We start from the raw sequence: 17147 nt of genomic DNA, 5'->3' as shown, positions 1-17147 counted from the left end.
TGACATTTTAATTTAAAAACTAATTCCATTATTTAAATGTTGGAAAAGTCCAGATGACAGATATATTCATATTCTAATATGTCTCCTAAACCTTAATATCTGCATACTTTATCCTCAGACACTGTTGCTAAATGTAATATTATAACTGGGCTTACAATGTATTTTTAAATGATCTATTGCTTTATAAAGTATACAGTTTTAAGTAGTGGTAATGAGGCCGTCTTCCAGTCAGATGCTAAAAGCATTTTTCAGACCATATGAACTGACATCTGGAACAAGTGTATACACCCTCTTCTACTTCAATTTATTTTACTTCAGTATCTTCTTCTGTACCAAACTGAATCCACAATAATCATAAATAAGTTCAAAGAAAATGCCAGCTGTTTCCAGCGACAGTACTGTATGTGCTCATCGCCTTCTGCTTATGAAAGGAAAAGGAAGTAGTAAAGCTTGAGAACAGTTCATATAATAGCTCATTTACTGTACTTGTAAAATGCACCATAAAAATGGCAATTGATAGACTTACTTTTCTTTGTTGAGTTAGCCATAAAAACTACTACTTTCAGTAACATTTATGCCAAACTTCTTCCTTCTTATTTTTGACATACAGTGTTTAGAACTACTAATGACTGCAGATGTGATGATGTGTTTATGACGTGGTTGTTTAATGTGTTCTGAGCTGGAGTAGAACTTCAAACATGTGAATCACTAGGAAACATAAATGTAGCTATTTTAAGAGTATTCTGTTTATAGCAGACAAGTGAGAAGCTGCTGCCTGAAGTCCTGTCTGAGTCTTTGTTGTATTTTTACCAGAGAGACAAAAGAGACTGAGGAGTGAGTCAGTTTTTGGTTAATTTAATTTAAATTGCATGGTAAAGAAAAGATTTCCAAGTGTTGGTTTTCCTAACTACACAAATCACAGTGAGTGACACGCAATAAGAAATATTTACACCAGTGTCATGAAAATTTTTACATTTACCTGGGTAGATACCTAGGCTTTTCACAGAAAATGTTTAAACTCAAACACAAGTAAGACACATGACTCTTCTATTCCAAGTAGAGCTAAACAAAGCATGCACAGACCAACCACAGTAAATATGTCATTAATATGGACTCAGAGAGTATTTACAAGTTATGTTGAAGTGTGTTGTATCAGGCATATATACATGTCCTTAGAAAATCTTTAAAGGCAAAATGATGATGACTGTGGCGCAACACTGGTTCCTTCAGTTATTACTCTGCCGGTTCATTTCATCTCACCTGGAAGACAAACCATTGATAATTAGATTTAAATATCAATGGAATTAATGTTGATACAGTTTACAATGCAATTTTTGAAGAAGAGACAAAGAGAGAGGAGGATAATATGAAGATCAAGCATTGAAGACGTGAGCTAAATTTTGCCTGTTTTGTGCTATTTTCAGCCATGCTAGCGGCATAGTGGCTGCCGGTCTTTCCACCACTTTGGTCCAGACTGAAATATCTCCAATAGTTGTCTTGAGTGAAATATCTCGACAACTATTGGAAGCATTGCCATGAAATTTGATACAGACATGCATGCCCCCCTCAGGATGAATTGTAATTACTCCAGTGATCTTTTAACTTTTCATGTAGAGCTATCAACAGGTCAAAAACTGAAAACTCTGAAAAACTGATGACGTTTCCATCAGCCTCAGTTGCACTTTGTGTTTTGTGCTATTTATTTCAGGATTATTTAACATTACACACAGATACCACATTTTTAAAGCTTTTTCTGACTGTGCATGGACACCTACCCCACCATAAACTAATAACTAGAGTTAGAAATGGGGCATTATGTGAACTTATGACGCCATAAAATGGTTTTCCTTTGTTATTTTGCCTGTCCATCCTTCCTGCTGCCCTCAGATTCCTCTTTTCTGCTGAATCCACACTCACCACTGCAGTGCTGTCCATATAATCAGGGGAGTAAATTTAAAAGTACAGGGGTGGATGCTACTCTTGTGCATACACTCAGAAAGCCAAATGCAAGACATTATACAAGACATTTAGCCAGATGGTCTTTTGAGAGCAGCAATGGCCTCAAGGTTTAACAAGAGGAATTTCTAACTAGTTGGTTGCCAGCTTGAATCCCTTTACTGACTTGGATAATCTGGAGGTGCCTAGATGAATGCTTTACATGTGCACAAAAATGAATATCTGCCCCGAGTGAATGAAGGTTTGAAACCATTTGTGGGCACTGACTTTCCTAATTTCCTTTCATATGTCTGTACAGAGCAAATGGCTGGTCTTCTTTATTCATTTTACCTTACTATTGGTCTGAGCAGAGAGCTTTTGCTGGAGGATCTGTAGCTCTCTCTCTCTCAGGGCCAAACTGTCTTCCTGCAGCTTCTTCTCTTCTCTCAGCCGGTTCTGCTCAATCAGTAATTTCTCCACCTGAACAAAATATGCATGTGTTATTTTAAATGAAAAACAAAAAACTGTTCCTTTTATAACTTCATCTCTCTTATGTTACTGTATGATATAGGTTATTGTTTAAACAGATAAAAACAGGAGTATATTATCACAAACAGTACATTTTACAATTTTTATAACTAAATACTGAGGAAATCAGCTTGTTCCATGGATCTCTCCCTTGGTTCCCATTTCTCACCCACACACATACATCTATGGACAAATATAAGTTACCTGGTCATCATGAGTCTTTTGTTTGAGCTGTAGCTGCTTGGCAGCCTCTGTGACCATCTCACTGTGATTGCGTTCACACTGCTGCAGATCAGAGGTCAAACGTGAGTTTTGCACCTCCAGACGACTAGACAGGGCTTGGATCTCAGCCACCTGGAAGAAGAAAATGATTGTATTTTAAATAAATGTGATATAATTCTCATTTGATGCAATGTTTTTCCTTTTAAATATAATATCTGCTTTTTTTTTTACTTGTGCGTGATGACAGACAAAGGTAGAGAGAGTCACTCAGAGATAATGGGCTGTGGTTGAAGAATGTGTCATACTCAACTGTACCAAATGTGTTTCCAGATCCTGTTTTTGTCTATTTCTATCAATGTGAGTGTTTTTTAATGTACATTTTCCTCAACGTCACAATGGAGTACATGCTGCACAGCTGACGTAGGACTTCAATCTATACTGAATGATGTCTCCCTGAGGGACACAGTGCATAGGTTAATGTTGCTCTGAATCAACAGTTGGCCAAGAGGGTCTGTCACACAAATTTATGCTAATTATGTTTTACCAAATATGGAGCTGAATCAGTGGAATGTAGCCACATAACGAAAAAAGGTAAAGTTTCGTAAGTTTGATTAATTTGACTGCGAGTGTTTAGCACTCAACATAAAGAAAACTGTGTCAATTTGCCTTTCTTCCAGAGCTCGACCCCTGTCAGAAGTTCACAATGTCGGAGAGGTATTCATCTAACTAAATGTTTATTATTGAGGTAGTTTGCAGTGGTGTTGTACTGGACTGCATTATATTGAGAGGTGTTTCTAATGTTTTGTCCGCCCCAGTACAACACCACTACTTCAACCTCATAAACTAATAATAAACATATAGCTGAATAAACGCTTCTCTGAATGTTTTAACATAAACTGGCCATTATAAGCTTTGTAAAGGTTAAATATGTGGCAGTGCTGTTGTACTGTATTGCATTAGATTGTACAGGTGTACCTAAAAAAGCGTCCAGGGAGTGTGTAATCGTGCAATTAAAATTTTGGACACAAAGCCGATAAGATGTCACCATTGCTATATTCTTAAGAAAGTAAATATGTTAAGTTTTAAAAATTTCAGCAAATGTTTCTAATATTAAGCTCATCCATAAATGCCTATGTAACCAGACTCCTAAGGTGCTCAGTGACATGGTGGTATCTCTCAGGGTTTCTGGCTCAGTAACATGTCTATGGGGCACTGTAAGGCAGTCAAGTGTCCTTTCATAAAATCTCATTTGGACAGACGTCTTTTCCAATTTGAAGGATCAAAATTAGAGCTGCAACAATTGGTCGATTAATCGATTAAGTCATTTTTTAAGAAAAAAAATCAATATTCTCTGGTTCTAGCTTCTCCAATATGAGGATTTGCTGTTTTTCTCTGATTTATATTATTGTTGTATCTGAAAGAAATATTGCTTTAAAGAGTAAAGACAGATATTTGCTGAGGGCATGTTTTTGTTGTCCTGCACAGTGCTGCTGTATCAGCAGAGCCACATGCTTCACCTCTGCTTTGACCTTGAGTTCGCCACAGAGGACGTCTGTCTCCTTAGCTAGATTTGTCATGAATGATTCAGCGGATAGACTTCCTCCCTTGAGAAACTGGTTTCCCATCCAGTTTGTTCTTTGGAATATTCCATCAGCTTTACAAATGCAGACCATTACTTAATTACTGTACTTAAGTACAATTCTGAGGTACTTTATTTTAGAAATTCCATTTAATGCTACTTTATACTTCCACTCCACTACATTTGATGGGGAAATATTGTACTTTTTACTCAACTACATTTATTTGACAGCTTAAATTACAAATTACTTTTCAAATTAAGATTTTACATAAAAAAAACATAGGATAAGCTTATAAAACACAATGTATTGATAAAGATTAAATCAGTGGTTTTGACTTGTGACCCCTTACAAAAAAGCCTTGTCTAGTTGGGTCCCCTTGTCACATTTCAGGTGTCTATGAGTTGTTAGCAGTTCCACCAAAGAGAGATTTTCCCTCTAAACTGGTCAGCTGGTTTCATTTAAATAACTTTTCCAGTTTTTCCACAGAGTTAAAAGTATCCATTTAACAAAAAAAGCTCCATAAAACAAAAAAGATTAGAGTGAAGTCTGAAAACTGAATACAAATTTGTGCAGCAGAACTTTTTTCTTCTCTCCTATCTGATAGATTTATCGTGTGTTCCTTTCGACAAGTTACGAGTCCATCCATCTGTCATTTTAAATACTAACGTCAAGTCAGAGAAGAGAATCACACACACCTCCTAGAATCACAAAATATGTTGCACACACCTTGTTGCCCACTTTGTCTAAATACAGCTGGAACTTATTCTCCACGTCTCTGGACAGGTTCGTGCAGCTGTTTCTTATCTTCTCCATTTGCTCCTGCTGGCTGTCACAGGTGAGGTGAAAGGTCAGCTGGTGGGGAAACAAGTTGTTGATCCTGTTCAGGAAATCCCTGGTCACCGTTTTGATCCCGTCCAAAGAATGAGCAAAGTCCTCTTTGCACTTCCTGGATAAAAAAAATAAAGAAAAAAAAAAAATCAAAGAAAAACTTTAATGTGTTTAATCATAAATATTTTCCGTTACACACATGGAGCAGACATACAAACCTTGTGTAGGTGGTCAGCTGCTCCTTCAGCATGGTGTTCTCCCTGCGCAGGGTGATGGCATCCTGGTGGTGTGTGTCTCGGTCTTTGAGAGCGGTGTCTCTCTCCTGGCTCAGGTACTGAACCGTCTGGGTGAAGTTTGCCTCAATGAGCTTTATCATAGCTTTCTGCTGGGCATTGAGGCTATGCAGAGTTTTCACTTCACCTGGAGAGTTCAGTGAAAAACAGTTTTATCACAGGAAAACTTCAACAAACAGTTATACTTTTATTAACACTGCCATTTTCTGTGTTTATTAACATTCTGGTACCACTTTCTAAAACGTCACCCTTTACTAAGTGTGACCTTGCCTTATTAATGTTTTGTAAATAATTTAGTAGTGCTTTGTATATCACTTATTAGTCAGAACATTTGGGTTGCTGGGTTGTGAAAAAGCTGTTTAGCTGGTGAGTCACTAATAGTGAGCTAATGAGTTTCTCACTGTCTAATATTTTCTACCAAATCTACCGTTATAAATGTTAATAAGTCATTAATAAAGAGTAATAAACTATCAAGTAAACCATCAATTAAATACCAGCCAGAGATTTTTCATAACCCTGCAAGCTAAAATTTGTTCTTATTACTAATCTATTCAGCATTAGTAAAGTATTTATTAACCATTAATAAAGCCATTAATTACAACTGTAATTACTGAAAAAACCCTGTATAAAGGGTGCCTGATTAGGAAGGGGTACCAATATTATTTTTACTTAACTGTATCTGAAAACTAATGGCTTTACTTGCAAAGTCTAAACAGTCTTAGTCTCCCAAAAAGTATAGTATTGGAGTACATACTGCTTGTAGTGACCACAGCAGGAGGCTGGATTGGAGGGGTGGGACGTCGAGCCATTGTGCTAAATGTTGCTGCGCTCACTTTCTCACAGTTAGCCTATAAATGGAAAAAAAAGAACAATTTACAGGATGATTAATAATTTGTGGGTTCTATTTTTTTACCATGGTGACCAGTAGTGTTGGAATGTAACTAAATATATTTATTCAAATACTGTACTTAAGTACAAATTTAAGGTACTTTTCATTTTCTGCTACTTTATACTTCTACTCCACTACATTTTAAAAGGCATTCATAAACTTTTTACTCTACATTTAGTTGACAGCCTTAGTTACTAGTTATTATATAAATTAAGATTTTACATACAGAGCTTATAAAATACGATGCTCTGATATAGATTACGTATCCAACAGTATAGACAATTAGAGCTTAAACGATTAGTTGATCAATCAATTAGTCAATTGACAAAATAAATCAATTGAGAAATTATTTTGATGATCATTTAAGTAATTTTTCATGTAAAAATGCTAAACATTTCATGGTTCCAGTTTCTCCAATGTGACATTGTTTGCTGCTTATTTAGGACTTTTACTTGTACTGGAGAAATGGTGTTGCTACTTTTACTTAAGTAGAAGGATCTGAATACTTCCTCCCCCACTGGTGACCAATAGGAAAACTACAACAATACCGAAGGAAATATTCAAGTTGTATAATTTGCACATTGTAAAAACCTTACTTTTAACCTTGGTGTGTTTTCTTAATGTAAAGACAATTTTTCAAAGAAAATTAAGAGGCAAAAACCACTTAACAGCTGCACAAAATAACCTGCTTCTTAGTACATCTTAGCAAAATATTAATCAAGACATCGACTTACTAATTTGCCTTTTAGCACATGTTCTGTGTTGTTGGCATCAGTCTTCAGCTTTGTCAACTCTTTCTCCAGAGCACCTTTCTCAGCAGTGCGAACTCCCAGCTGAGCTCCCAACTCGCCTTTCTCCTTTCTCAGCTGGATGTTGATTTCACTCAGCCTGTTGAAGTTCAGCTCCAGCTCCTTCAGAATAACAATCAGATCACTCAGCAGCATCATCCCTGTATTTTACAGCTCTGAACAAGTTAATATAATGCTGTGAAATGAAAAGATAATAGTAATATGCCAATAAAACATTCTTAGGTTTAACATGTTGTGTCAGAAACATTACAGGCTGGTGATTGATGCTGTCTGCACTAACACTGAGTTTGATCAAAAGCTGCTGCAGAAATAAGTCCATCTAATTTTTTAAGTCCCCTTCCACTAAAAAATGAGTTTTGCTTATTGTTACTTCACTTGGAAATGGAGAACGGAGAAACTATATCAGACACAACTTATTATTCAAAGCCGAGTATTTTTATATGTCTTAAAACATGTCAGGAGGGGGGTCTGACAAAATAAACTAAAGGTTATTATACTAGAAGAAATCACTGACCTTGAGCCTCTTCTCCTCTGCAGACTTCTCTGGCTGTCCATAGATGAGGAAGAGCACCAGGCTGACAATGATCAGAGACTGGATCAGAGAGGAAAAGAAGAAGACGATCCTCATGTAGTAGCCGCAGCTCTTCCCTTTGGGTTTGTGCAGGGGCTCCCTTGCCTCCAGGCCAAACTTGGCCCGGGAGTAGCTGGAGCTGTACATGGCTGTTGGAGGTGAAATGGTGGCAGCAGGTTTCGGAAGATCTAAACAGGAATTATTTTGCTAAAATCCACAAGGTTTCCCCGTCTGATGTGATCTTCCTCTGTAGAACAGGTGCTGAGGCTTCAAGCTGAACACTGTCAAGCAGAAATGTTTATTTCTCTTGTCTTCTACAGCAGTCAGGGTGCCGAAATGGCATGTATGGATGCATGTAAACAACAACCCTTAGGTGTGTAAAGGGGCCATGTTTATACATGCTGCTGAAGGCACACTTCCAGGCCATCCTGGCCAAGCCCTCCCTGTCCCCTCCCTCCCACCTCCTCTCTTCCCTTATCAACCTCTGTCACAGCTACTAGCTACACCCAAATGATCACACATTTTCCTAGTAGTTCAGACAAAAGGAGATTGCTGTGACAGGAAGATTAAATAATGTTTAAAGATCCCCTCCAGACACGTTTTAAGACATATAAAAAAAATACTCTGCTTGGAATAATAATTTGTGCCTGCTGTGGTTTTTCTACTACTACTACTATCCACTCCAGACTCTTTGACTATGCAAATATTTTTTCTTTAAAAGGTTTAAGTAATGGACAAAAAATGTCTCCTACTTCTCAGTGTATGTGCACTAAGGGTGGGTGGATAGTTTCCCAAAGTACCAATATTACTGGTAGGCTACTAGTCTCGTTTTGAGTATCGATAATAGGATATATTAAAAAAATGGATCCGTCTTATGTTACTTTAGATCACATTCCTGGCTCATGAATATTCTTGTTGCAGGATTTGCTTCTCTACTTCTGGTGTGTGCATTCGAGCAGCAGCATCACCTTATTATTTCACAGAATTCACATAATAAACATTTATTTATCATTATGTAATGGTCTTGTGTTTTAATATGCATGTAATTAAAGGATAGGTTCACTTCACATTTTGTCAGATCAGTCGTTGTATATGTGTACACTGAAACAGGTTTTGCTTGCTATAATCATTCCTCCTGTTCATACTGGTTATTAAGAGATCCCTTCTTGATGTACTTCTAATTTAAGTGATGGGGGACAAAATCCACAGTCCTCGTTCTGTGCAAAAATGTATTCAAAACTTTATATGAAGCTAACTCTGAACCCCAAGCAGCAGGTAAACTTAATCAAACTGCGACCATTTTGAGGGCATATCAAGTAGTGGGTGTGTCCTGTAGTACTGTGCACCCGCAGATACTCGGAAAACACAGCGTGCACTTCAGTCTAACTGGCTGAATTGTTGTTGTGATTGTTGATCTCAGACGAGTCATTCAAAGCTTCCCAGATGCGCTGAAGAGCACAGCTTCTGGCTATGATAAAGGGCAATTTTTTAAAAGAAAAGGAGCTAATATGGGGCTTCAGCAGTCTGACTTAGTCAAATCAAGTGGTTATCTTCCAAAGTTACAGTCCTTTTAGCATGAAATTTCCTCTTTGTGTTTCCATGCTGTGCTGTTGTGGAGAGATAGTAACACAAACAGTGAATAATTATTATTACTGATACATTAACATAGAAGAATTTCAATGTTGAAGTTGGTCAAGATAGAGCTTACTCTAACTAAATTGTACTTATATACTTTCGGGCAAGACTGGATTACCAACCAGCAAAGAGGACAACTGCCCAGGGGACCCAGACCCCAGTGGCCCCAAGTTCACTGTTTGTCAATTGGTTATATGTAATTTGATTAATTGTACCTTTTTTTTTTTAAAACAATTTGCATCACTAACATACAACATCAACTAAGGTGAGTCCTGCATAATTACCTAATCTTTATGGCCCTGGTTTTGTGGCGGGGTCCTGCGTCAAAATCTAGTTTTCAGACTAAATTGTAGTTTATACTTAGCTCACATGGGGCCAGGTAGTACTCAAGTATGAGTGCTGGTTGGTCTCTGGGTCTTGGGCATACAATGAAGGACGGGGGCAATAGGGGCCCAGAAACAAATGTTTGCCCCTGTGCCCCCTCATAGTAGCATTTTAACCTATAATAATGCATCATATTTTGTAGATAATGATGTTGTAAATGTAAAATCTTGACCTGAAGAGTAATTAGTTACTATAGCCATCAGATAATTGTAGTTGAGTAAAAAGTACAATATTACCCTCTGAAATTAAAGTAATAAAATGTAGTAGAGTAGAAGTATAAAGTAGCACCAAATATAATACTCAAGTAAAGTACAAGTATCTCAAAACTGTACTTAAGTATAGTTTGAGTAAATGTACTTTTCCACCACGTGATATAAAATAAACAAGGAAAGATCACCTATCAGTGCCACATTTAAATATAGCTACTACAGATTGGTCATATTCCCCTGGTGGTGGATGAACAATGTAAACCATGTAAGGAGTAAAATCAGAAAATACCAAACAAAAAACTAAATAATTCCACCATATCCTGTTCCAAGCAAGCACGGAAAGGAGTCATGGCAGTGGAGGAGTGAAAGAATGAAAACAATAGGGACCTGTCATTCTTCAGGGATGAGGGAATAACAAACTCTCCCTGCAGTACAGGCACACTGGATACCCCCCATGCTGTTATCTGCGGAGATGACGTGAGGAACAGTCGGCTCTTCTTGGGAAGCGTATGTGAAAGGGGAAAGGTCCTCTGAGCCCAGGGTTTTCCTGCTCCCCATTGTCTTCCTGACAACCTGTCCTCACCGGAAAAAAATGTAATTTATGAAGATAAATGAAGAAAATGAGTGACAATCAGAAGTCAAGATACATTGGATCCACTTCTGAACAAAAACAGGAAGACAAACGGTTGAAGACTGAGATAAAAACACCTCTTAAGATAACTGACCAGACACCTTGGGTGAAAGGAAAATATATCTTTACTATTGAAGTAATATTCATGCCAAAAGTGGATAACAGATAAGGTTTTCAACAGAAGCTGCAGTAACTGCTTAATCAAGCTGTCATATAGGCCTGCAGATTCAGAAATGAGAGTGACGCTGATTATGAAGCTTAACAATGAAGATGTCTGGAGATCTAAGCAGAAAAGTTTAACCAAACAGAAAGCTGATCAAATCAAGAAAAAATGACGGAAATTGATGGAACATAGTTTGAAGTACCTATAAAAAAGATTTGACTATTCTCTACTCTCATGGACGACAGTAGCTTTTTGTCAAGGCCTTTGAATTTAGTTATCTCTAGAGAGAATTTGCTGCCATCTCCTGACAAAAACGTGGAAAGCAAATATGAACATGAAAAACATGATTAAACATGCCTTTTTTAATATCCAGAAACAGCTTCAAAAAGCTCATCTGTACAAGTGCAGTTAGACTGGCAGTACGAGGGGCCTTTTTTTTTTTTTTTTTTTTTTTTTTTTTTTTTTTTTTACAATCGATCCATCAATGCCATAGAGATCATTAACAAAAGAAGGGCCACGTCTACATTACTGTACATTCTTTCTTGGTCTGTGTAACATACAAGGGTGACAAATGAACAAATGATTGAGCAAGTAGAAAATACATTAAAACAGGCAACAAGAGGTGGAAATGACCAACTAAAAGGAAAGGCAATGTTACAGAAGTTGTGACCTCCATGATACAGAAGTCATATTTCAGTTCATCACTTCTAAGTCTCAAAAGGCCAGCCATGGAAAACTGTCACAGGTTTGCACTGATTTTACCCTTTAAGACTTACAGACAGATCATTGTGGTCTAATATTTAAAAGAAAAAACAAATGGTAAGGGAGTTAATTTAATAAAGCCTGATGATTTAACCATGACGTCTTCCTTTTTTTATTCTTTCTTTATCTTCTCCTTCTACTTGTGTCCTGTTCCTGGACTCTCTGACATCTGCTTCATCATCTCATCCTCAGGAGACCTCCTGCAGTTTTAGAGCTAACAACCAGATCATTTTATTACTTCCCCAGCTTAGATCAATCGATGACTCATTCATTATTTTATGGAAACACAATTATTATTAGTTAATAGTAACCTGCTGAAACCCTTTCACTCTTTCTTTAGCAGTATGCCTGTTTTCCAGCCATACTTCTTTTAAAGGAAAACCCCTCAGTAAAAAGGTATACTTGGAAACCCCTGCTCTTTTCTGATAAACTACAGTGTGTGAATTTCACAGAGAAACAGGGCTTTAGGAGTGCGTGCCGTTTTACACCGTTGCCTCAATGTCCTGGGGGTCTTCCCCCTCCAGCAGACTGTATGACACATGGCTCTGGAAAGGTCTTTGTAAAGGGTGAGCCAGAAGTTTGGCCATGCAGTTGTGCAGCTCGATGGCGGGTCCACTCAGGGCAACCTCAAAACGATAGCACATGCCCTTTGTGTCCAGGTTGCAGAAAGAGGTGTAGTTGTCCTGGAGACAGAAAACATACCACATATTTATATGTTATATTTAAGTAGGTTTTCACAACATCCTTCCACACTCTTCAAGCTTAGTAAGATGGACAGAAGTACTTAAATGAATTCACTGCAAAAACAGGAAGGTACGGAGCCACCGAGGGGTCACGTGGGAATTTTTGTTTCTGAACTACGCATTCCCTCGCAATACTTTTGTGATACCTTGCAATTCCCCCAGATCCATAGGAACAGTTAGTGTGCTCATCCAGTCCAGTTATAAAATACTGCAAGTTCAGGGAAATGCTCTGCAGATACTACAGAAAGGAGAGATTATGTGACACTTCACATTATGCATTTATTGCTCATTACTCCGTTTCAAAAGGCGAGGCTCCAACAGTATACAGCCACTGACTGTGAGCAACGCTGCAGCTGCTCTGCCTGGCTGTGGACCTGGTTATTACTCAGAATACAGCTTGCAAAATTTCAAGAATCATGCAAGTACATTAACTTCAGTAAATATGCCGAACTGCTTCAAGTGGTACATTTTTAAACAATAAGAGCAAGAGAGAGTTTTTGTTTTTTGGGGGGGGGGTGTTTATGTGCCAAGCTGCAGTCTGAACAGAGTTCAGTCTGCAACAGAAGATGTGTAGAGTTTCTGCTCTACACCGGTAGCCAGTGCAGGGTGTGGAGGAGCGGTGTAGTGTGGGAGAACTGGGTAGGTTGAAGACCAGTCGGGATGTTGCATTCTGGATAAGCTGCAGAGGTCGAATGGCACATGCAGGAAGACGAGTGCGAGCGAGTGGCAGTAGCGTATGTAGTTAGTGTTACACACATTATAAACTAATGTGTCACAGCCATAATCATAACAACCAAAGCACAGCCGTGGCTACAGCCACAATCACAGTCGCTCCTCTAGTTATCTATGTAGCTGCAATGATACAGACTTGCGTCTAAGCCACTCAGGGAGCACCCACTCATGCTGTGGTCACAACCAGCGGAGGTCTACTACATAATACATAATATTATATCATAATACAGCTCAGCATTTCTCTATGGAGGGAATGCAAAATACTGCAAAGGAATGCAAAAGAATTTCAGAAAATAAATTCCCACTGTGACCTTTCAGGGGCTTCATAGGAAGGTCTCTCAAACAGGCAAGACACAAGTTAGAACTGAAATATACCACACAAAACAAATTTGAGCCACATTACAGCATACATCCTGGTACACATCAAAACTGATCATTGTCCCTTTATCAGCTTATTCACTCACCCTCCAGCTGGTCTCATCCCCCTGCTCCTCCACTCCGTTGTGTAGGTAGACCACATCAAAGAAAAAATATGGAGACTGCAGCATTTTCTGTGGCAGGACATAAGAACAAGCAAGACTTTCACTTTCTGTGTAAAGTTAGTGCACTGATCAAAGCAGCCAACAACATACTAAGAGAAAAAAAAAATCAGGAGGGAAATCAAATTCACATTAAAAAGACTGGAAGAGGGATATCTCTGCAGTTCTCATACTTACACTAACAGCCTCGGAGGGGTTTAACTGAAGCTGTCCTGCATGACGGCTGTAAATGAGCACAGTCCGCACCACATATGGAGGAGGGATGGTCTGAACATTCTCCATCAACGGGAGCTCGATCTTCTGACGACTACAAGAACAACAGAAGAAGAGACGACTTTCAGTAAACACTTCTATTTAAGTTTCACGTATTTTAAGAAACCAAAGTCAAACAGTACTTACATTACATTAAGAAGATCTTCCAGGTCTACAGAGGACAGTTAAGGCTAAAGTTAAACAACTAGAATGTATTTAATGTCCTATGTATCGCTTCATAGTAGGACATTTATTTTCATTGTTCAAGGGTTAGTTTTGAATGAAAGGATACTGAAGGACTCGCACACATTGGTCTCAAGGTCATACAGACAGCTGCACAGCTCCCTGGGGTCAGAGGTGAAGCCTGACAACTGAGGCACATAAACATATACATAAGAAAAGGAAAAAGAAGACAATGTTCTAGGAAAATGGGAGACATGTTTCATAGATTAATTGCATAGGCACTGTATGTAACGTTTGGAGCAGATTAAAACATTCCTGTGCTCACCCACAGAGCGTCATCATTGACTACTACCAGGGCAAACTCATGGCGTTTGTCAATCTTGTGTTTAGTTCTGACAAACATTTCAATCATCTTCTGGCATATGTTCAGGGCATTCGTTTTAGTCCTAAATGGAAAGACAGTCAATTTAGGCAGTGATGATAAATAAGACACTAGCACTGGGAGATAAAGGTTTACTTTACTGTAGCTTACCCATTAAAAGACTCCAACTTTGGCAAAGACATCTCTTCGGAAAGGTCTAAGCAGATGATCTGCCATGAGGAAGACAACACCAGATATGATAAAAGCAAGTCTTAATTTTCATGTGAAACATAAATCAGAACTGTAATGTGGACCTACCACTTTCTCTGGACAGTTGACACGGGGAACTCTGAGCTGGTATTCTGCTGGTGGAGGGATGGAGGTTGTCAATGTGGGCTGCTGCTGTGTGGGCTTTGGCCTCTCTTTTGCTGCAACAGCAGCAGTGGATAGTGGCACCGTGGAGCTGGCTGCTGCTGCTGCTGCTGCTGTTGCAGGGGGTACAGTCTGAGCTGCAGCTGCTGAGACGGTTGTGGTAGTGGAACTCGGAGGACTGTCGCTGGTTGAAGCCTCGCCCTCCCCCTCAACACGACTTCCCACAGCGGGCTGAGATATGTTAGGGTTACTGCTTCCTCCAAGGCTACCCGTGCTGCTGCGACGGTCCTCAGCACCTTCAGGGTTGGAGCGCGTCCGAGGTCGCAGCTCCACCAGACGCTCCTCTCCATCTGCTGGGCCCGGCTCTGGCGTCTCCATGGATACACAGGTTGCTAAGGAAGTGGAGATGATGAGTTTGGCTGGGTGGCAAGTTAGTTTAGCCATGAAGAGAAACTATTAACACATTTTTTACCTGTGGTTGGCGTCAACCGATATTAAAATGTACATAAAATTAAAATTCACCAAGTGGTCTTTCTACCTGCCTCTCAAAAAATACCAGCAACAATTGCAAGTACAAGACAGCTGTCTATAAATCCTAAAAAATCTAAACAAGAGCTACTTTAAAAAGTCAACACAGATCCTACAATAGTCAAAAGAAAGCTGCATGAATCTGACATTTACCCCCACTGTCTATACTAACTTTAAAATCGTTTTTCTACTTTCAAAATCATGCCATTACACAATAAAGCTACAATTGTGTCCTTTTGAACGCCAAGTGCAGTGTGTAGCTAACTGGAATAACAAAAACGGAGGTGTTTTAGCTTTACAGAATGGCTGGTCTAGTTAGAAATGCATCAATCAATGCGTCCAGAAAGCCAGACAGTGAGTCCATGTAGCTAACAGGCAGGTAGAGCAAGGTGATGTTGGATGACAGCGCAGTAGCAATGTGAGCTGTTAGCATTAGCTTCAAGAGAAATTAGAGCAAAGCAGAAGACAAGAGACGTATGAAATGTTTTATGTTAAAATGTGCAAATAGACTTACGTGATAAGTAATTGCGAAACTTCTAGGATTCAAATAAAGTGAAACTCATTGAAAGCTGCAACGACGAGCTAACATTTGTTTTGGTCGGACAGCTTCCTTACCGGAAATGATCAAATCCGGAACTGCGAAGTGTCATAGCATTATGGGTAGTGGAGTTTAATGAGAAGGTTACATTTTTCTGCCTCTTCCGCTTCTCCCTGTGGAGATTGTCATGGTAATTATAGTTTTAAAAGCAGCAGTCGTTGCAGTACCAAAATGAGTAAATATAAAAACTAAAGCACCCCATGACTGATAAGCCATTTTGTGAATCAGTCCTATAGAAGTGATTCATTTACACATCTTCAGGCAGTAAATATGTATTGCTTTCTGTCAGTGCTGGAAGAAGTACCAAGATCTTTTACCAAAGTAAAAGTAGCAATACCACAGTGCAGACATACTCTGTTCCAAGTTCTGCATTCAAAATTTTACTTAAGTATCAGCATCAAAATATACTTAAAGTACTAAAAGTAAAAGTACTCATTATGCAGAATGTCCCATTAAAGAATAATGCATGTTATATATTGGATTATAATTATTGATGCATTAATGTGTTCATTACTTTAATGTTGCAGCTGGTAAAGGTGGGGCAAATGTTTTACTATATATACTGCCAGGTAGCTTGTGAATTTCACCAAAGTATCAATAAAGTCTTATCTTTATCCATAATAATGCATCATCATTTATTTGTTGATTATATTTCGTATTATTAATCTGAATCTGCAAAGTAAATAGTAACTTAAGGTATCAAATAAATGTAGTTATTAAAAACACATTCCTGCATTAAAAGGAAATTTAGCACTTAGTTTAGCATTTAGTCTGGAGCAGCCAGCTCCATGGCTTAATACTTTTAGTTGAGGTAAATTAATACTAATACTCTTTGCCGTAAACAGAGACATAGAAAACCATAACACTTTAACACATCTATTAAGTCAGTGTCATGGTCCAAATTCATTGTAACTTTATGTATTTTTCTAACATCATAGTAAATACTTCTATCAGTGTTTTGCTGAGTAGCTACAGAATGTAACTAAGAACATTTACAAGTACTGAACTTACATAGTTACTATAGTTACTAGTTACTTTACAAATCAAGATTTTTGTATAAAAACATTTGAAGAGCTTAAAATAAAAAAATATGATGTTTTGTTATAAATTAAACTACCCAACAGTTTAACAAGCACAGCTGAAACGATTAGTTGCTTAATCAATTTGTCAATTCATCAGAAAATTTATTAGCAACTGATAATTGTTTACGTCATTTCATGGTTCCAGCTTCTTAATTGTGAGGATTTACTGCTACTCTGAATTTTTACAAACCAAACAATCAATCAATAGATTAATTGAGAAAATAATCAGCAGATTAATCCATAATGAAAATAATCATTAGTTGCATGCCTTTACAAAATAGTTAAAAAATAACTCCAACTCAACCAACTACAACATGA

At 38.2% G+C, this 17147-nt stretch overlaps 2 protein-coding genes across 4 annotated transcripts; both read right to left on the bottom strand.

Moving 5' to 3' along the window:
- Nucleotides 1-839: 839 nt before the first annotated feature.
- plvapb (plasmalemma vesicle associated protein b) lies at nt 840-8061 on the bottom strand. Its single transcript, XM_044198506.1, has 8 exons — nt 7599-8061; nt 7010-7186; nt 6141-6234; nt 5312-5513; nt 4992-5211; nt 2668-2817; nt 2287-2415; nt 840-1260 (listed from the first exon to the last, which is right to left on the bottom strand). The coding sequence occupies exons 1-8, from the start codon at nt 7800-7802 to the stop codon at nt 1252-1254; spliced, it is 1185 nt and encodes a 394-aa protein (XP_044054441.1). The 5' UTR covers nt 7803-8061; the 3' UTR covers nt 840-1251.
- Nucleotides 8062-10621: 2560 nt separating this feature from the next.
- Nucleotides 10622-15827, bottom strand: babam1 (BRISC and BRCA1 A complex member 1). Of its 3 annotated transcripts, none has more exons than XM_044198510.1 (9): nt 15765-15827; nt 14568-15013; nt 14421-14479; nt 14214-14334; nt 13998-14076; nt 13853-13877; nt 13631-13760; nt 13379-13465; nt 10622-12122 (listed from the first exon to the last, which is right to left on the bottom strand). In XM_044198510.1, the coding sequence occupies exons 2-9, from the start codon at nt 14997-14999 to the stop codon at nt 11922-11924; spliced, it is 1134 nt and encodes a 377-aa protein (XP_044054445.1). In that variant the 5' UTR covers nt 15000-15013; nt 15765-15827; the 3' UTR covers nt 10622-11921. The 3 variants fall into 3 exon arrangements, with proteins under 3 accessions (XP_044054445.1, XP_044054444.1, XP_044054442.1); XM_044198509.1 differs by having other exon boundaries at nt 15664-15802; XM_044198507.1 differs by lacking the exon at nt 15765-15827 and adding an exon at nt 15094-15248.
- Between the last annotated feature and the right edge of the window lie 1320 nt (nt 15828-17147).

Source organism: Siniperca chuatsi, linkage group LG6 (assembly GCF_020085105.1).
Source record: "Siniperca chuatsi isolate FFG_IHB_CAS linkage group LG6, ASM2008510v1, whole genome shotgun sequence".
Classification (NCBI taxonomy): Eukaryota; Metazoa; Chordata; class Actinopteri; order Centrarchiformes; family Sinipercidae; genus Siniperca; species Siniperca chuatsi.
Note: the sequence above shows the minus strand (reverse complement) of the source record. Positions and strands in the feature narration are given on the sequence as shown.

Coding starts and splice junctions, on each gene's coding strand:
- babam1 (XM_044198510.1), bottom strand. CDS start 14,999: ATGGAGACGCCAGAGCCGGGCCCAGCAGATGGAGAGGAGCGTCTGGTG. Junction 14,480..14,567: donor TCAACTGTCCAGAGAAAGTG/GTAGGTCCACAT, acceptor TCCTCATGGCAG/ATCATCTGCTTAGACCTTTC. Junction 14,335..14,420: donor AAGTTGGAGTCTTTTAATGG/GTAAGCTACAGT, acceptor CTTTCCATTTAG/GACTAAAACGAATGCCCTGA.
- plvapb (XM_044198506.1), bottom strand. CDS start 7,802: ATGTACAGCTCCAGCTACTCCCGGGCCAAGTTTGGCCTGGAGGCAAGG. Junction 6,235..7,009: donor ATGTGCTAAAAGGCAAATTA/GTAAGTCGATGT, acceptor TTCCATTTATAG/GCTAACTGTGAGAAAGTGAG. Junction 5,212..5,311: donor CAGCTGACCACCTACACAAG/GTTTGTATGTCT, acceptor TTTTTTATCCAG/GAAGTGCAAAGAGGACTTTG.